The sequence below is a fragment of the Rhinoraja longicauda genome, chromosome 8, assembly GCF_053455715.1.
Source record: "Rhinoraja longicauda isolate Sanriku21f chromosome 8, sRhiLon1.1, whole genome shotgun sequence".
NCBI lineage: Eukaryota > Metazoa > Chordata > Chondrichthyes > Rajiformes > Arhynchobatidae > Rhinoraja > Rhinoraja longicauda.
The window spans coordinates 21,941,294-21,962,848 of NC_135960.1; the positions used below are offsets into that span (position 1 = coordinate 21,941,294).

At 41.6% G+C, this 21,555-nt stretch overlaps 1 protein-coding gene across 3 annotated transcripts in view; it reads left to right on the forward strand.

Annotated features, from left to right (window-relative positions):
* Positions 1–15,673, forward strand: part of nxph2a (neurexophilin 2a) — a 103,842-nt gene extending 88,169 nt beyond the window's left edge. For all 3 annotated transcript variants that reach the window (XM_078404419.1, XM_078404416.1, XM_078404418.1), the window contains exon 3: positions 14,267–15,673. In XM_078404419.1, coding sequence (XP_078260545.1) covers positions 14,267–15,016 — 750 coding nt within the window. In that variant the 3' untranslated portion in view covers positions 15,017–15,673. The remainder of the gene's footprint in view (positions 1–14,266) is intronic.
* The last annotated feature ends 5,882 nt before the right edge of the window (positions 15,674–21,555 follow it).

Genomic DNA, 21,555 nt, shown 5'->3' on the forward strand with positions numbered 1-21,555 from the left:
AATTTCCCCCACTCATCTCCTTTAAACTTTGCCCCTCTCACCTTAAAGCTATGCCCTCTAGTCTTTAACATTTCCACTCTGGGAAAACGATTCTGACTGTCGGCATGTTCAACAAATTTGGTAAAGCTGATGATAATTCGATCCTAAAACATTTTTGATGTACAACCTTTCATTTGAACAATAAGATTAAAATAAACATGTAAGTATTTGAAATTAAAGTGAGAGAACCTAATTCCTGTTGGGGCTAAAAGCAATCTCAATTTTTGCGTAAGAGGTAGTTAGTGGGTGGGATATAGACATGTTTCCCACTTATGGTTAACTAAAGTATTCAAGACGCTCAGAAAGAAATGGTTGGAGTTTATTTAGATTAGAACATCCTTGTACTTTATTATTTCTACCATTAGAGGGAGCTTGCTGTTTGTGCTACATCATGATCAGTGGTGCTGACCGAAGATCCATGTACAGAAACCTATGAAGAGCCATGTAGTCCTGTTTATTCTTTCAACATCTTTAGCCATTCCTACGTTGTGCAAAGATTGCTTCAGTGGTCTAGATAGAGCTCTTTAGTACAGCGGAGTCAGGGGTTATGGGGAGAAGGCAGGAACGGGGTACTGATTGAGAATGATCAGCCATGATCACATTGAGTGGCGGTGCTGGCTCGAAGGGCCGAATGGCCTCCTCCTGCACCTATTGTCTATTGTCTATTGTCTAATGGATCTACGTTGGATTGTCTGCTTTTACACATCTTGTATTAATTTCTGTAAAGGCAGCATTTGACCAAATGTGGCATCTAATAAGCCAAGTAAAATTGATGTCAATTGACTTCAGGGAGAAAATCCTTCAATGATTGGAGTCATACCTGGCACAGAGGAAGGTACAGAGGAAGATGGTTGTGTTTGTAAGAGATAAATCTTACCGGCCCCAGAATATCCTGGCAAAAGTTCCTTGGTGCTGCTTGTTAGGCCTAACCATCTTCAGCTGTTGTATCAATAACATTCCCCCCATCATAAGGCCAAAAGTGATGATGATTACACAATATTTAATTGTGGGGCGGCATAGTGGCTCTAGAGTTGCTGCTTTAAAGCGCCAGAGTCCCCGGGTTCGATCCTAACTACGGGTGCTGTCTGTACGGAGTTTGGACATTCTCACCGTGATCTGCGTGGGTTTTCAACGGGTACTTGGTTTCCACACACACTCCAAAGAAATACAGATTTGGTAAAATTGTAAATTTTCCCTAGTGTGCAGGATAGTGTTAGTGTGCGGGGATCGCTGGTCGCCGCATACTCAATGGGCTGGGGGCCTGTTTCCTTGAGAAGTCAAGTCAAGTCAATTTTATTTGTATAGCACATTTAAAAACAACCCACGTTGACCAAAGTGCTGTATATCAGTTCAGGTACTAAGAAACGAACATACATAACAGCACATATATAAACAGTTCACAGCGCCCCCTCAGAGGGCCTCAAACGCTAGGGAGTAGAAATAGGTTTTGAGCCTGGACTTAAAGGAGTCGATGGAGGGGACAGTTCTGATGGGGAGAGGGATGCTGTTCCACAGTCTAGGAGCTGCAACCGCAAAAGCACGGTCACTCCTGAGCTTAAGCCTAGACCGCGGGATAGTGAGTAGCCCCAAGTCGGCCGACCTGAGGGACCTGGAGATAGAGTGGTGGGTTAGAAGATTTTTGATATAGGGGGGTCTTGGTGAGTTACCTTCTTGAAGCACTTCTGGTGAAGGTTTTCTCCTGTCGGGTATTGAGATCCAGGACTTAAACCTGGTGACGATGAAAGATCAGTAATGTATTTCCAGGTCAGGATGGTGATCAACATGGAGGAAACTTGCAAGTGGTGGTGTTCCACCGCACTGATCCCTTTGTCCTTCGTGGCAGTGATGGTTGGGTATTTAAGAGATGCTATAAGGGTAACCTGGGCAAGTAACTGCTGTGTATTTTGTAGAAGATATTCACTGTTACCACCTTGTAACAGTTCAGGTGAAAATGAATGTTCCTAATGATTGAAAGGGAGCCATTCAAGTCAGCAACCTTTCCTGCATGGTTTTGTGCTCCATGAGAATTGCTGGCACTGCACTCATCCAGGTAAGTATTCCATCATTCTAGATTTGTATCTGGTAGATGTTGGAAAAATCTTGGGTGGCAGGACTTGTGTCAGGTTCTTTGAAGCCATAGTGTTTATGTGGCTGGTCCAGTTGAGTTCCTAGTTCCAGGATGATGATGTGAGACTCCAGAGTGGTAATACTATTTATTGAATGTCATAGCTAGATTATCTCTATACTTGGATATTGATGTTCCTAGCACTTTGAGGGCATAAATGTTACTTGCCACATTTCAACCCATGCCTGAATGTTGCCCTAGATCTCACTGCATGCACACTGGACTGCTTTATTTTTCTGAGAAGTTGTGAATGTTATTGAACATTGTGCCAGCAACCACCAAACACCCTACTTCTGATATAATGATGGAAGGAAACTCATTGATGTGATTAGACCTAGGACATTGTCTTGAGGATTTTTTACCGTGGATTTTTAAATATTTTTAATATATTTTATATTGGAAAGATTAACTCCAGCACCCACCACAATAGACAATAAACAATAGACAATAGGTGCAGGAGTCGGCCATCGGCCCTTCGAGCCAGCACCGCCATTCAATGTGATCATGGCTGATCATTCTCAATCAGTACCCCGTTCCTGCTTTCTCCCCATACCCCCTGACTCCGCTATCCTTAAGAGCTCTATCTAGCTCTCTCTTGAATGTATTCAGAGAATTGGCCTCCACTGTCCTCTGAGGCAGAGAATTCCACAGATTCACAACTCTCTGACTAAAAAAGTTTTTCCTCATCTCTGTTCTAAATGGCCTACCCCTTATTCTTAAACTGTGGCCCCTGGTTCTGGACTCCCCGAACATTGGGAACATGTTTCCTGCCTCTAACGTGTCCAACCCCTTAATAATCTTATACGTTTCGATAAGATCCCCTCTCATCCTTCTAAATTCCAGTGTATACAAGCCTAGTCGCTCCAGTCTTTCAACATATGACAGTCCCGCCATTCCGGGAATTAACCTAGTAAACCTACGCTGCACGCCCTCAATAGCAAGAATATCCTTCCTCAAATTTGGAGACCAAAACTGCACACAGTACTCCAGGTGCGGTCTCACTAGGGCCCTGTACAACTGCAGAAGGACCTCTTCTTTCTTGTGCGGCTGGATCCCAGCCATTAATGGGGTTTTTTTCTCTCTCCTTGATGCCCATTGACATCAATTTTAGCTCATGAAGCCACCCTCGGCCAAATGTTGCCTTTACATCAAGGGCAATTTTTCTCACCTCACCACTTTGAATCCAGCTTTTTGGTTGATGTTTGAACCAAGACAGTGATAAAGGCTAGAGCCAAGTAAAACACAAACCGGGCGTCAATAGTAGGCTAATAGTGAGTAAATGTTTAAATATGATTAATGCGAAGAAAAATGGATCTTGTAAGTTTATTTAAATTATTGCATACATTTTCAATCTTCTTATTCAGTTTTTGATTGTTGCTTTGTTTTTGTCCATTTATGTATCTATCTTCCTGTTTTTCCGTCGGGTAACAGCTTTAAAAGGAGTATTCACATTTATTCATCGTTGTTTATACACTGGAATTTAGAAGGATGAGGGGGGATCTTATTGAAACATATAAGATAATTAGGGGATTGGACACATTAGAGGCAGGAAACATGTTCCCAATGTTGGGGGAGTCCAGAACAAGGGGCCACAGTTTAAGAATAAGGGGTAGGCCATTTAGAACGGAGATGAGGAAGAACTTTTTCAGTCAGAGAGTGGTGAAGGTGTGGAATTCTCTGCCTCAGAAGGCAGTGGAGGCCAGTTCATTGGATGCTTTCAAGAGAGAGCTGGATAGAGCTCTTAAGGATAGCGGAGTGAGGGGGTATGGGGAAAAGGCAGGAACGGGGTACTGATGGAGAGTGATCAGCCATGATCGCATTGAATGGCGGTGCTGGCTCGAAGGGCTGAATGGCCTACTCCTGCACCTATTGTCTATTGTCTATTGTCTATTAACATTTATTCTGCAATATATTGATAAATCCAGTCAAAGAAATTCACTCCATGAACATTTATGGTTTTTATTTAAAATATTGGATAAAAACAGCTTTTATCACAAGCATTAATTCTGATAGTTGTTAATAAATACAATTTTTAATAAATGTGGATGTTTCTGTTGGCATTGGTTGCCAGCCTATAATCTATATTCTAAACCTGATGGTAGCCAAGCACTTCAAACAAATCTAATTTCTATTTAAACGTTTGTTGCTAATCAATCATATATTGTTGAGTGACTGTCACTGTGTCCACATATAGTTAAACCATAAAGTCAATATCTGATCCAGACAAATTGAATCCTGAACTGCATAAATGATCATAGAAAACAGGATTGCAAGCTTAAACGTAATTTATGGTTAAAATTTTCTTACCTTCTGTGCAGCTTTATCTAATTTCACCCAGATTTGACAGCACAAATAAATGAAACTCAACCCCATTATTCTTTCCACACATTGCATAGTGAAAATGCATTGCAGGACAACAATTTTTACCGAATTTTAAATTTTAGACAAACTGATTTGCAAGCAGTGCACATACTGCGTAGGCCCGAAAGCATTCACTTTTGGGAGCAACACTTCAAATTAAAATTTCCTGTGTTGATTTGCAAATGTATCGATTCTGCCGAAGCTGAATTTGTAATATCTTTCACGTGATATGTATTTACTAATTCAGAAAAACCAAACTGTACTTTCATCCAGATGTATTCTTGTGCTACTGATGTTGTTCCAACTCTCCTGCAGTCATTCACATTCCATTTTAAAGAGTGTCGTGCTATTCCCCACAGGCAATGAAAAAATCCTTCCACCTATTAGCCACGGGAAAGAGTCAGAATCTAATTGGTAATAAAACTCAAAATCAAATAATGATGCTGAATTATTGAGCATGATCAAATGGAGCAGGGGAAAAGAAAGTGTGGATTGCATCTCCCTATTTTACTGGAAGTAGTGTATCTCTTTAATTATCATGGTTTACACTGGAGGAGAAACTGCTGAACACACTGAAACAACAAATGACAGCAAGGTTAATCCATGCAACAATCATGTTTGGGGTTGTTTAGTTTAGTTTAGTATAGTTTAGAGAACAGCGCAGAAACAAGCCCTTTGGCTTAGCGAGTCCGTGCCAACCAACGTTCCCCGCACACTAACACTATCCAACACACATTAGGGACAATTTACAATTTTACCAAGCCAATTAGCCTACAAACCTGTATGGCTTCAGAGTGTGGGAGGAAACAAGAGCTCCTGGAGAAAACCCACGCATGTCACGGGGAGAACGTACATACTCCGTATAGACAGCACCCATAATCAGGATTGAACCCAGGTCTCTGGCATTGTAAAGCAGCAACTCTACTGCTGCACCACCTTCCCACCCAAACCACTCCCTCCCCAGGTGCCTTCCCCTGCAACCGCAGAAGATGCAACTCCTGTCCCTATCCCTCCTCTCTCGACACTGTCCAGGGACCCCAACAGTCCTTTCAGGTTAGGTAGAGGTTCACTTGCACCTCCTCCAACCTCATCTACTATATCCATTGTTCATGATATGGAATCTTATACATTGGTGAGACCAAACATAGACTGGGCGATCATTTCGCTGAACACCTTCGCTCAGCCCACCTGAACCTACCTGATCTCGCGGTTGCTAAACACTTTAATTCTCCATCCCATTCCCACACAGACCTTTCTGTCCTTGGTCTCCTCCATTGTCAGAGTGAGGCTAAATGCAAATTGGAGGACAGCATCTCATATTTCGCGTGGGCAGCTTACAGCCCAGTGGTATGAATATTGATTTCTCTCACTTCAGGTAGCCCCAGCATTCCTTCTTTCTCTATTCCTCCCCCACCCAAGTCAAACTAGCTTCTTGTTTTCACCCAACAAACAGCTAACAATGGCCTGTTTCCTTTATCGTCATTATTTTTTGCATATCTTTTATTCATTGTTCTTTATCTCTCTACATCATCATTTATATCTCTTGTTTCCCTTATCCCTAAACAGTCAGAAGAAGAGTCTCGTCCCAAAACGTCACCCATTCTTTCTCTCCAGAGCTACTGCTTGTCCCGCTGAGTTACTCCAGCTTTTTGTGTCCATCTTCAGTTTAAACCAGCATCAGCAGTTCCTTCCTACACAAAATATAACAATCTTCCTGACTATTCCTGACATTTTTTTCTGATCCCTCAACTCTCCAATTAACAGTGATTATTTCCATTAACCCTATCATTTCGCATTAATTCCCTTAAAACGTTAAATCAAATCATTTCTTAGTTTCTATTTTAAGAAAATATAATCCTTCTTTGTGTAAATGCTACTCATAATTTAATCCCGGAGGTTTACATTGCATGCTCTCCGAGGCCAATTTATCCTTTGCAAGGGACAGTGACAGGAACAGTATTTGAGTTGTGGTCTAACCACACTTTAATTTGCATTGTGGTAAAACCTGTACCCTTTTGTACTCTAATTGTCTAGACATAAAGGCTAACACTCCATCAACGTTTTTAATTAATTTCTGCAAAAGTCCATGACATTTTAATGATCTTTGTACATGGGCCTCCACAGCTCGAATCAAGATTAATTAATAGCCTTGTAATAAAGGAAGCTCCAGGGAAACAAGATCGTATATTGACTAGTTAAATCTGAAATTAGTAAAGCAAACCGTTTATAATATGCCGGTCGTCCTAGGCTGTGGCACTGTTCTGCTCCTGTGAACTGGTTGTAACCCAAACAGTTTGCATGTCAGAAATGTGGCCATGATCCATATTCCCACTCAGTAATAGATGCCTGCAGCCTTGCAACAGCTAGCGAATCCACACCACTGATCTCGCAAACACTTGTTCTTATGTACAGGTTTTACGCAAGTCGAACATTTGTAAACTATGACGAACAAGATAGCCGCATTATTTGTGGACACCGCATTAAAAGACATAATGGTGGATAAAAATTTAGATGGTAGTTAAACATCTCAATAAATTATTGAGATGAACAAATATTTATTTTATGACTCATAGGAATGGCGATCTAACAATGGGTGTTACTAAAAGTAGCATTATTACAAGGAGAAGCTTATAATTTTGAAAGCAATATTAGTAAACCTGAAGAATGGGAGGATAAAGACAGACAATGTGGATTTGTTAAGGAAACATCAAGCATGACCAACATTTGAGTAGATAATAAGAAGGGTAAATGAGGATAGCAAAGTTGACATGGATTTTTTTAAATGTTTGAAAAAATCCCATGTGGCGCGTTGATCAGGAGAGTAATGGTCTATAAGATCGAAGGGGAAATGGAAAGTTGGGTTAAAATGAGTTCAGTGGAAGAATATCTAACAATCCACCAATCTCTCTATTGAATATATTCAATCCACCAATCTCTCTATTGACCAAACCTTCTCAAATCTCTTTGGGTTGGAGATTTTATACATTCACCAATCTCCAGGTGAAGAACTTGTGATGTATTAGTGATGTAAATTATCTGGCATTAGAAGCAGGGTGATTATATTTGCTGACAGCATAACATTTGGAGGCATGGCAGATCATGTTGAGTACTATTGAAAACTATAGGAGGATGTAAGAAGCCAACCAGAGGACATAAGTAGACAAGAGACACAAACAACTATAAATGCTGGAACCTGCTGGAGGAACTCAACAGGCTGAGCAGCAACTGTGGAGGGAAAGGGAATTGTTGACATTCTGGGACATCATTCCTGATGTAGGGTCTTGACCTAAATTGTCAACATTTCCTTTCCCCCACAGATGCAGCTTGACCTGTTGCATTCCTCCAGCAGATCTTTCTTTGCTTCAGTATAAATAGACTATCAGGAAGGAAGGGCTTATGGCAGAAGCTGTTCAGTATGTATTAGACGCATTAGACAGTAAATACACCTTAATCGTTGCGATTTTATAGGATTTCTCATGGTGGGATCCAAATTTACTGAGTGGTAGTGCAAATAGATGACAATTGTAGGTAAAATTAAAATTGATCCTGTATTTTGCATTTAGGCACATTAAACTGCAACCCATGGAGGTGACATTGAACAAGTAGAGCATTTTAAGAAATGTCCAATCTTGGGCTTTTCATTTCAGAAAGTATAGATAATTAATGGAACCTGACTTGAAGATTTCATCAAAAGTCATTTGGATTGATATATAGACAGGAAAGATATGGGCCAAATGCAGGCAAATGGAACTGGTCCAGAATGCCAACTTGGTCAGCATGGACTAGGAGGGCCGAAGGGCATGTTTCTGTCCTGTATTACTCCAAGCTTCTATGATTCTATCGATTTATGAAGGTAATAGTACTATGGGATTTGCTACTACAAGAGGAAAATGAGTTACGATTGGAGCCAAGCTAACTCAACTGCATCGAGCAAAATCCCGAGTAATTTGCTACTGAAAACTCATCTCTTTTTGCAGCTAGTTTGACATCCCAGAAATCCTCAGAAATCCTTGCAATCAGCATAGGGAGACTTTTATCTCTGGACCATGAGCTGCATTGAAATCCTGTCCAAAGGAATGAAAACGTACACATTTGGCAGGCATGTTTCACTTTAAACGTGCAGACCTCCCAACCCGTCCGAATTTGGCAGAAAGTTTCCGTTTTCTTATTTCATTTCCGCCATTCCGATTTCGCCTCACATTTTTCCGCAAAACACATACCTCGCCGCTCTCCTCGCCTTGCCCCGCCGCTCGCCTTGCCCCGACCCGCCCCTCACCCCGCCCCTCGCCTCGCCCTGCCACGCCGCTGGCCCGGCCTCGCCGCTGTACTCGCCCCACTCCGCCGCTGGCCCGGCATCGCCGCTAGTCTCGCCTCGCCGCTGTACTCACCTTGCCGCTGGCACGGCCTCGTTGCTGTACTCGCCCCGCCACGTCGCTGGCCCAGCCTCGCTGCTGGTCTCGCCTCGCCGCTAGCCTGGCCTCGCCACTGTACTCGCCTCGCCTCGCCTTGCCTCGCCGCTGGCCCGCTCTCACCGCTAGCCTCGCCTCACCTTGCCGCTGTACTCGCCTCGCCGCTGGCCCAGCCTCGCCACTAGCCACGCCTCACCTCACCACTCACCCGGCCTCACCTTGTCGCTGGCCCGGCCTCACCTCGCCTCTCGCCGCTGACCTCGTCTCGCCGCTCGCCCAGCCACGCCCCTGGAGGGAGGGGAGTGGGGGAGTGAGGGAGAGTGGGGGTGGGAGGGGAATGGGGGAGGAGGGGTGGGGGAGTGGATTTGGGGGGAAGGGGGGAGGAGGGGTGGAGAGGAGGAGGGGTGGAGGGGAGGAGGGGTGGAGGGGAGGGGTGAGGGGAGGAGGGGTGGAGGGGAGGGGTGAGGGGAGGAGGGGTGGAGGGGAGGGGTGGGGTGGGGGGAAGTAGGGGGTGGGGAGAGGGGGGATGGGGGGAGTAGGTTTGGGGGGAGTAGGGTTGGGGGGACATGGACCATTGTGATTTGCTGTTGAAGACCACTGGAGCAAGTATGTCTTCAATTAAATTAGGTATGTGCAGTTTTTTAAATGAAACTCTTTCTTCATAACTTAGTCATACATGTTATGACCATTTTTCTTTTATTCAATACCAAGAGAATTGGGATGGGCAAGGAAAAAGCAAAATAGAGGAAAAAACAGTTCTTTGTTGTAAAAAGTATTTTTGTTCAATAACCTTTCTATAATAGTAGAATATACTCATGATAGGCCTGACATTGTACATGTAGTCCAAGAACTACAGACTGTTGGAAATAATAGTCATTTTTCACACGTACGCGCATTTGGCGTGCATACTTTTTTTTGCTGAAAAGTTGCATTATATGCATCCATAATATGAATTTTGATGTAAAATTCTGAATTTTGGACATCAAAATTCTGAATTTGTAAAATCAAATGTTGGGAGGTCTGTACGTGTTAAAAATTGTAGGCATTCTCCTGTAACATAATGAAGTAAGAAAGTTTGATCAAGACATTTTGATGATTTTTTAATAATGTATAACAAATAACAGTTTCCGCTGCATTCCTGCTCTAATTATTCCGGAGACCTATTTATGTCTTGTGGTGTGTGGTCCTCTGAAGGAAAATTATTTATTAAAAAAAATAATGAGCCCAATTGAGGCTGCTTGGAGAGAGGATCTAGGAAACCTATTATTTTTTAAACGACATGCAGCTGATAGTTTCCAGTAGACAGGCACAAAAAAAATAACAGTATCTGCCACTTACTGCTAAGGTATTGGTATTGGCTTATTATTGCCACGTTTACCAAGATACAGTGAAAAGCTTTGCTTGCATGCTACCCAGCCAAATTATACTACACATTAGTACAATCAATGTATTGAAGTACAACATGTAGTGCAATGAAAAAAGTACCAGAGGGTGGAATATGGTGTTATGCCTTATGCATAACAGCATTATGATGTTACAGTTACAGTGGAAGTGCAAGGTCCGCACGAGGTAGTTTGGAAGATCGAGACTAAAACTTCGGTTATGGGAGGACCATTCAGTAGTCTGATAACAGTGCGGATGATGCTATTGTTGAATCTACTGGTATGTGCATTCAAATGTTTGTATCTTCTGCCCAACAAGAGAGGGGAGAAGGAATGAAAGGAGTGAAAATGTTTGATTATGTTGGCTGCTTTTCCGAGGTAACATAAAATGTAGATGGAGTTGATGGTGAAGAGGCTGTTTTTGCATGATGGAATATGCTACATCCACAAACCTCTGCAAGTTCTTACTGTCTTGGGCAGAGCTGTTACCACATCACGCAGCGATGTATTCCAATAGGATGCTTTATACAGTGCATCTGTTGCTAAGAGTCTTGGAGACATGCCAGACTTCCTTAGTCTTCTGAGGAAGTAGAGGCCTTGGGCACTTTCACATAATGAAAACCAATAAACAGTACATATTAGATATCATAAATAAAAGAGAAAATATTGGAAACATTCATCAGGTCAGATATTATCTGTGGAAGAAAGAAACAGAGTTTATGTTTCAAGTCTGAAACGGTGTCAGAAATGGGAATGAAGGAAGACAAGTTGCAGTAGCAGAGAAGATGATGGTGGAGATTAGCGGAGTGCTTGCAAAATGTTCTACTTTCACACAATGAAATTGTGGGTTATAAATTATACATTTTTGCTCAAATTAATAGGTAAAATTTCTCACTGCACTATTATGCAAAATGTACATTGCTTTGTTGGAGATCTATGTGGCATATCGGTCATCTAGAAGATTTGGGCTGGATTGTTCTTGACTAAGCCTATGCCTTGCATTCATCTCCCAAGGAATCCCTGCAGACACACCTAAGTTTTGTGGCTACCAATGTTATACGGCCTCATTGCTGCAACTAATAGAACATAGAATTATAAAGCACTGAAACCGGACTTTCAGTCCACTGTGTCTGCACCAACCATGAATCTAAAGTCACTTATCCCATCTACCTGTACATGGTCTGCATTCTCAATATTCCCTGCCTGTTTACCTGTCTGTCTAAATGCTCTAAAATGTTGCTATTGTCTCTGCTTTTACCACCTCCCCTAGCAGTGAATTCCAGGAACCTACCACTTTTTGTGCAAAAAAAAAGTAATCTTACATTTCCTTCAAACTTTTTCCCTCACACCTTAAACTTATGCCTGCCAGTGTTTGACATTTCCACCAAAAAAGACACAAAGTGCTGGAGTAATTCAGCAGGTCCTGTAGCATCCCTGGAGAACATGGATAGGTAAGACTTCAGGTCGGAACCCTTCTTCACACTGACTGTAGAGGGACGGGAAAAGGAAAGCCGGAGAGAGGAAGGACAGGTCAATGAAATAAGTGGAAGATGGGCACAAAAAGCTGGAGTAACTCAGCGGGTCTGACAACATCTCTGGAAAAAAGGAATAGGTGGCGTTTTGGGTCGAGACCCTCCTTCAGACTGAGGTCAGGGGAAAGGGAAATGAGAGACATAGATGGTGATGAAGAGTGATATAGAGCAAATGAGTGAAAGGTATGCAAAAAAGTAACAATGATCAAGAAAACAGGCCATGGTTAGCTGTGGCCTAGGTGAAAACGAGTAAAGACAATGAGACTCAATAAGACGACTTTGAAGCTGGTACAACTCGTGTGGGGGAGAGATGGGGAGAAGGGAGATGCAAGGGTTACTTGAAGTTAGAGAAATCAATATCATACCGCTGGGTTGTAAGCTGCCCAAGCGAATATGAGATGCTGTTCCTCCAATTTGCGTTTGGCCTCACTCTGACAATGGAGGAGGTCTAGGACAGAAAAGTCAGTGTGGGAATGGGAAGGGGAATTAAAGTGTTTGGCAGCTGGGAGATCAGGTAGGTCCAGGCAGACTGAGGGAAGATGTTAGGCAAAATTATCACCAGGTCTACGTTTGATCTCGCAATAAGAGTCCACACTTGAACAACGAAGTCTAAACCTTCTTATAGACTTGGACTGCAAGATCCCATTGTACATTGACCTGTGTTTATCCATTATCTCTCTAAACCTTTGCGATCTATGTACCTGTCCAAGTATCTTTAAAATGCTATTTCCGTACCTGCCTCGACTACCTCCTCTGGCAGCTAATTCCATAGCCCAGCCCACCTCTGAAAGAAAAAGTTACCCCTCAGGTTCTGATTAAATCTCACTGCTCTCTCCTTAAATCTATGTCCTCTGACTCCCTTGCCCCAGGTAAAAGACCCTGCGCATTCACCTTATCTGTTCACCTTTTAATTTTATACTCCTCTAAATGAACACTCCTCAACCTCTTGCACTCCAAGGAAAAAAATCCTATCCTGACTATTCTTTCTCCTTAGCTCACGCTCACGAGTCCTGGCAATGTATTCATAAATATGCTCTGCACTCTTCCCAGCTTAATGACGTCCTTCCTGCAGAAGGGTGCCATAGCTGAACACAATGCTCCAAATGAAACCTCACCAATGTCTTGCACAACTGCAATATAATGTCCCAACTTCTCTACTCAATACCCTGATTGATAAAAGTTGATGTACCAAAAGCCTTCTTTACTACCCATTCTACCTGTGATGTAACTTTCTGGGAACTATGTACCTATACCCCTGGGTCCTTGTTTGAGTTATTTCCTGTTTTGCTTATGCTCCTCAAAGGCCCTATTCGATTTCAGCTTCTTAATTCTTACCTCTGCTTCCTTTTCCTTTTTGACCATAGTCTATGATCCATAGTCATCCAAGGTTCTCAAACCTTGCCATCCTTGGCCATCTGTGCTACAGTATGTAGCTCCATGACGCTCTGACTCAAATGAGAGATATTGCTATCTGTGCAATGTTTGGCTTAAAGCCAAGCGGGCAAGTATGGTGAATCCAGCCTCAGATCCGCGAGGTTAGCAACCGCCCTTGAACTCAATGTTTCTTGGGATGGAGTTGCCAACCTTCACTAAACAAGTAAGTGAATCTGCATGTTCTTTGTTGCATAGAATAGCGAAAGGCTTGGATAGAATGGATGTGGAGAGGATGGTTCCACTAGTGGGAGAGTCTAGGACTAGAGGTCATAGCCTTAGAATTAAAGGACATTCTTTTAGGAAGAAGATGAGGAGAAACCTCTTTAGTCAGAGGGTGGTGAATCTGTGGAGTTCTTTGACACAGAAGGCTGTGGAGGCCAAGTCAGTGGATATTTTTAAGGCAGAAATAGATTCTTGATTAGTACAGATGTCAGAGTTTATGGGGAGAAGGCAGCAGAATGGGGTCAAGAGGGAGAGATAGAAACAGAAAATAGGTGCAGGAGTAGGCTATTCGGCCCTTTGAGCCAGCGCCCCCATTCAATATGATCATGGCTGATCATCCAGAATCAGCACCCTGTTCCTGCTTTCTCCCCATAGATCAGCTATGATTGAATGGCAGAGTAGACTTGATGAACCGAATGTCCTAATTCTACTCCTATCATTTATGACTTTATGACCGTATAATTGTAAATAACATTAATACTTTCAATTACAGTGCTGAGCCCAAATAGACTGGCATCTGCTCTCCAGTGCATTCCCTTCTGTTGCAATGCAGTGAGAAAACATGGAAGTCAGATCTTGCAATATGCTGCAACTAGTCAATGTTTCTACACAGAGCAACCTATTAGTTATTAGTGTACTCCATACCTTCTTAGTATTAATGCAGTGGTAACAGCCACTTAAAGTGGCAATCTGAGTATCAAATGCAAATACAATGCACAATAGAGTTAAATTGTATTAACACTTTATTTTATTTTATTCTAGATCAATTCTCATGAGAATCCTTTAGGAGGACGACTGGAATTGTTGGAATTACGACACAAAGCAGCTGGTCCAACATTTGCTGAAAATTTGGCTGCTCCACAGAGAGTAAATCCGTTGCGACTGTTTGTGAAGGAGATCCCGAAGGCAAAACAGGACATCACTCATAACCCATGGATAAAAATTTCCGATGACTTGTGGACATGGTTAAATAACCTAACAGATACTCGGGAATCTCATTCACGGACCAAACGCAGGCCCATTGTTAAAACAGGAAAGTTCAAGAAAATGTTTGGGTGGGGTGACTTCCATTCTAACATCAAAACTGTGAAATTGAATCTTCTCATTACTGGGAAGATAGTTGACCATGGGAATGGGACTTTTAGTGTGTACTTTAGACACAACTCGACTGGTCTTGGCAATGTATCTGTAAGCCTCGTTCCACCGTCCAAGGTTGTGGAATTTGACTTCTCTCAGCAGTCAACGCTGGAGACCAAGGAGTCCAAGACGTTCAACTGTCGAATTGAGTACGAGAAAACAGACAGAGCAAAGAAGACCGCGCTGTGTAATTATGATCCTTCAAAGATATGTTATCAGGAGCAGACCCAAAGTCATGTGTCATGGTTATGCTCCAAACCATTCAAGGTTATATGCATATATATTGCTTTCTACAGTGTAGATTATAAACTTGTGCAAAAGGTTTGTCCTGACTACAATTATCACAGTGAAACCCCTTATTATTCATCTGGTTAACAAAATAGCCATGGCATGATGGGTGAAGACTGCCATTCTGTATGTAACTTATTTATACATAGTCAATGTCATGGGTTAATAATGATAGTAACTATTTAAGACAGGCACATCTGGTTTAGCGCAGCTGCTACCTCAAAGGGAGCATCTGAGAGTGTAATTGCATGATAAGCATTTGTAAAACGGAGAGTCAGTTTTGAACAGTCCTCAGAGCAAGAAGAAAAATAATGTATGCAGATATAAAACTTTGTCTCTGAAACATTAGCCTAAGGCTGAACTGCATATTTATATTCTGATTGCAGCTCCCTGTTACGAGAATGAATATGTTTCTAAATGTCAAATCTGCACATTAATTCATAATCAAAGTTCTTATAGGGAATTTTCTTTGTGGGGGGTGGAGGAATAAAAATAAGTATTGCAAAGTAGGTTCATCAACTAGCCAAAACATAATATAGGATTGTAAAAATTGGTTAAACACATTTTAATGTATGAATATAGTGTGTTTTGGAAATGTGGTCCTGTAAAACTGCTTCTTTATAAAAGGCTGTGTATGTGTCAATAAAGTATAAATACTGAGAATAAAGTAGAAGACACAAAGAAAGCAACTTAGAAACTGAATACATGGTCCTCCCTTTGTTGTGCAACCCTTCAATAAAACATCACAGAAAAATTTCAATGTGTAGTTGTATTTAATAAGAATTTTTGAATGAAATGGATGTGGCAGCAGAAATATGCGGAATCAAAGCTAACTCATTTATAAACAGGTGCATTTTCTCCTGTCAATTATTTTGCTTAATCTTAATTATTCCACCGATGGAAACACAAGAGACTGCAGATGCTGGAATCGGAAGCAAAGAGCAAACTGCTGGAGGAACAACAGCAGGTCAGGGGGCATCTGTAGGGCGAGAAAGGAATTGTCGACATTTCGGATGAAGAAGGATGCAGGGGTGTAATAGCAAGTCCCAATAATAACATTGTCGGAGAGTAGGAGAGGAGTGGAAACTACAGAGGGGCAGCAGTGAGGGATGGTTGAATAACAACATTCCTTTCCCCCCACAGATGCTGCCTGACCCACTGAGTTCCTCCAGCTGCTTGCTCGTTTCCACTGATAACTGTTATTTTTAAATCAGCCAAACCTAAGCTTACATTGTGGGCAAGACTTTTAAAATATGAACAAAGATAACATTTGCTTTTCAGCATTGCTTTTTAGCAGTACACTCATTCTTTCTTATTTTAGTTTAGTTTAGTTTATTGTCACATGTACCGAGGTACAGTGAAACATTTTTGTTGCATGCTAGCAAGTCAGCAGAAAGACAATACATGATTACTATAGAGCCTTTGACAGTGTCCAGAAATGTTGCTGCCAGAGCGGAGATTTAAAAGAGTGGTGTAATTGTAATGCGTGATTGCAGATCCACTTCTATGACTAGCACACAAAGAGTCACCAGGGTTGATCGCCATCTTCGTTGAAGCCATTTATTTACATGTTATTATTATAATATTGTTTTGAGAGTTTGAACGTGGACTCCTTAATTGCTCTTCAGCCTTCAGAGTTTTCAAATGCAGGCTTGGAGTATCCTAATCACAAGTGCTTGGTTTCACTTACCTTTTAAAATATTTCCAGTCGTAGAGCACAGAAACAGGCCCTTCAGTCTAACTTGTCCATGCTAATCAAGATGCACTATCTAAGCCTGTCCCATTTGCCCGCAGGTGGCCCAGCTTCTTTTAAACCTTTGCTATTCATGTACACTTTTGGTTGAAAAGTGTTCTTCCCTGACCTTCGGATTAATTTTAGTTTGTTAAAATAAATACTGTGTTTCCAACACACACTAATTCCTAGTGTCTGTGATCTTGAAACCAGAATGTGAAATTTTATTTTCCCCAGTAAGATGGAATTGATCTGGACAATGCACGATGTTTATGATTTGAAACATTTTACAAAATGTGGAAAATGCCCACTCAGCGAATTTCATTATTAGACCTTTTTACACATACATATGTTTCTAGATTAAATTTCAATTATCATCTTTTACGTTCTTAGGTATTGGGTTTTGATTAAATATATTCAATTCTAATATAAACAGAGAAGTCTAAACTTCAAACATTTATTATTGTACGATCCTTAAATCAAAAAGAAAACTATATTACAACAATGGGGCATAAAAAAATTAACACATAATGTAGTTATTTAGCCATTTGACAGTGTTAAATTAAATGTTAAATTTAGTATTTATCAACATATGTACAGTGCAAATATGTCATCACAGGTGTTGCCTAACTGCAGTAAAATGTATGACGTTTATAAATGCAAACATGTAAAACTACTGTTCTGCGTGCAAATACTTCACTCTGGTTAAATATCTCGCAGCTGTGTGTGCATCTTATTATGTATGAAGGGATGCACCAAATAAAGGAACATTGAGTTACATTTGTAAAGCAATAAAATACATTAAAACATTTTACCTTTGATAAATAATTTATGAACTCCATAAAGCAGTGCGTCTAATCGTGCTCATTTTTAAGCCCAGGGATTTGTTTGATTTCACACAAACTAAAAGGGTGCAGCTTAACAGTAAGAAATGAGCAGTTACAAAAAAAATCCAACCAACTCATATAATGTTTTCTAACCTTTACTGCTTACTTAATTTAATTAAGTTAATTTAATTTATTTAATTGCTCACTTAGAAGGATCCTTTTCAGATACTTTGAGAACAACTAATTTTCAACTGATGATGAAAGTCTAATTAAGTCTGCCTGAGATTTGCAAACACAGCAGCATTTTCCTTTTTAAGGGTTTTGTCACTTCCACTTGTGCTTATTGAAAGTAAGAAAGGTAGTGTGACTCAGCTCGATATTTTGCTTTATTTTCTTCCATACTTCTGCTTTTTCCATTAGTCCTCATTACTGTATACTGAAATCAAAAGGTTTGTTTCTGAGCCTTGACAGTAGGTGCCAGGGTGCTTGCTAATTTTTATGGTGTGCCATAAGCTACCCTGATCCATCCATTTGCTTGATGGACACAAGCAAATTTACAGGTATTTTGCTGGACAACAATCAAAGGTCAGCGATGGAGGATATTCTCGCTGGATCAAAGATTGCAAACCTCGGCATCTCACTAGTATTTGTTTATTAAGATTCTGCAAGTCTTCACAAAGAGTACTGGGCCACGCAGATAATTTACACCTCAGCCTCTATTTTTGTGGTTCAGACCAGTCATAAAGTTATACAATATGGAAACAACCCCTTCAACTAAATGCCCCATCGAAACTAGTCCCCTTTGCCCACTTTTGGCCCATATCCCTCTAAACCCTTCCTATCCATGCACCTGTTCAAGTGTCTTTTAAATAATGTTACAGTACTTGCTCCAATTATTTCATCTGGCAGCTAATTCCATATACCCACCATCTTTTGATCGAAAATGTTGCCCTCATGTTCCTATCAAATCTTTCCAAACCCTCCTTAAAACTATATATATAATTTTTATTTTTCCTCAGGCCCACTAGTCCTGGAAACAGCCTAATAAATCTTCTATTTAATCTTTCCAACTTAATGATATCCTTCTTATAGAAAAGTGACCAAAACTGAACATAATACTCCAAAGGCAGCCTCACCCATGTCTGGTGCAGCTGTACATAACCTCCTAACTTCTATACTCAGCACACTGACTAATGAAGGCTGATATACTGTAGCAGAAGCCTTGTTTACCACTCCCAAACTCAGTACCTGAAGTCTCCAGATTCCCAGATGAGGACTTCCTGTCTTGCTGGCCCAAAGCATACTAGAGTCCAGCAGTGTTATAGACAATAGACAATAGACAATAGGTGCAGGAGTAGGCCATTCAGCCCTTCGAGCCAATGCGATCATGGCTGATCACTCTCAATCAGTACCCCGTTCCTGCCTTCTCCCCATACCCCCTCACTCCGCTATCCTTAAGAGCTCTATCCAGCTCTCTCTTGAAAGCATCCAACGAACTGGCCTCCACTGCCTTCTGAGGCAGAGAATTCCACACCTTCACCACTCTCTGACTGAAAAAGTTCTTCGTCATCTCCGTTCTAAATGGCCTACCCCTTATTCTTAAACTGTGGCCCCTTGTTCTGGACTCCCCCAACATTGGGAACATGTTTCCTGCCTCTAATGTGTCCAATCCCCTAATTATCTTATATGTTTCAATAAGATCCCCCCTCATCCTTCTAAATTCCAGTGTATACAAGCCTAATTGCTCCAGCCTTTCAACATACGACAGTCCTGCCATTCCGGGAATTAACCTAGTGAACCTACGCTGCACGCCTTCAATAGCAAGAATATCCTTCCTCAAATTTGGAGACCAAAACTGCACACAGTACTCCAGGTGCGGTCTCACCAGGGCCCGGTACAACTGTAGAAGGACCTCTTTGCTCCTATACTCAACTCCTCTTGTTATGAAGGCCAACATTCCATTGGCTTTCTTCACTGCCTGCTGTACCTGCATGCTTCCTTTCAGTGACTGATGCACTAGGACACCCAGATCTCGTTGAACATCCCCTCTTCCTAACTTGACACCATTCAAATAATAATCTGCCTTTCTATTCTTACTTCCAAAGTGAATAACCTCACACCTATCTACATTAAACTGCATCTGCCATGTATCCACCCACTCACACAACCTGTCCAAGTCACCCTGCAGCCTTATTGCATCTTCCTCACAATTCACACTACCCCCCAGCTTAATATCATCTGCAAATTTGCTAATGGTACTTTTAATCCCTTCATCTAAGTCATTAATGTATATCGTAAATAGCTGGGGTCCCAGCACCGAACCTTGCGGTACCCCACTGGTCACTGCCTGCCATTCCGAAAGGGACCCATTTATCCCCACTCTTTGCTTTCTGTCTGTCAACCAATTTTCTATCCATGTCAGTACCCTACCCCCAATACCATGTGCTCTAATTTTGCCCACTAATCTCCTATGTGGGACCTTGTCGAAGGCTTTCTGAAAGTCGAGGTACACAGCAATAGGCTTCCTTAGAGTGCTGAAGAAGCTTTGCTTTCAAAATGTGCCTTTAAATGTGTTATTTAATGAAGCCCCAATTCTGCCAACGCTTCAAGCTAAGGGGATAATTTAAGTTCTTCTATAGGTCAGAGACATTTAAAAAAACTATTCAAAGAAAATAAACTCATGAAAAAAGTAAATACACAACAGGTCGAAACACATTGAGAGCTAAAAACACTAAACCAAATCAAAATAACGGTTAAAAATAATTTTGCTGCCTTTTTTGCTTTTAAATGTCCCTCCTGTTTACAGCACTACAAACCCCACTGAGGTTATTGTTGCAGATCCTGTGCCAGGTTTAATCAGCACAGAGGCAAAATCACACTACATTGCAAAATGAACCATAGCCATTGGATACTACATACAGCACAGCAGTGGACTGAACCAACAAATTTGGCATTCAGAATTCATAAAAAGGTCTGGGACCTCTGCCTTTCATGATGTTCAGGCACAAAACCTGTATAGTTTTTCTAACGTAAATGTCGCGGTTCTGTTGGGAACCATTGGAATTTACCAGCAAGACCTCGGCCTTTTGCTCAGTGGAACTGTTCTTCAGCAAGAAAATGATGGAAACCTACTTTTTACCTTTCAACAGACTTTGCCACTACAATAGAAATTACACCTCATAAAATCCTATCGAGATCATTTTATGAACTATTTCAATATTCCTCTGACACTCAGCTCCATATACAATAAGTGGAATACTATTTGTGATTTGCAAGTGTGCAGGTTCATCATCATCAAACACTCTTACCAGGACACTCACTCAACATAAGTCATGTCTGGCATTATTTGGTAAAAGGTTTAGATGAGAACCCAAAATCACACACACACACACGCACGCGCGCACACACGCACACACTCGCACACACACACACACATACACACACACACATATAGTGAGAGAGAGCAAGAGTTCCAGTCATGGCTTTCAAAAGAATATCAGGCTGATTGGGTTGCTCTTGCAGAAATCTTATGCAGGCTCCAGGCTCCGCAGGGTTTCATTTAATGCTTTAATGATTCTCTGATCCTATAGAGTTGCTGCCTCAAAGCTCGCAAGACCCATGTACATGGAGTCTACACATCCCCCTGTGGCTGTGCAGATTCCTCCAGTGTGCTCCTGTTTCCAAAAACATGTAGGTCAGTAGGTTGACACTAAATGCTGGAGTAACTCAGTGGGACAGGCAGCATCTCTGGAGAGAAGGATGTTTCAGGGTCGAGACACTTCTTCAGACTGATGTCAGAAGAGAGGGAGGTTCTGATGTCAGGGTGGAGGAGGTATGTCGGTAGGTTAATCGGTCACTGTGAATTGCGCTGTGTGTGTTGGTGAGTGGTAGAATCTGTAGGGCATGCCAGAGAACCAGTGGAGTTTTCACCTTCGCCCTGTGACCGCCTGGGTTCCTGGTGCCATGGTTTCCTCCTACACCCCAAAGACAAGTGGATTTTACGTTTAATTGACCTATGTAAAATTGTCCCGAGTGAATACAGAGTGGATGCAAAGGTGGGATAACAG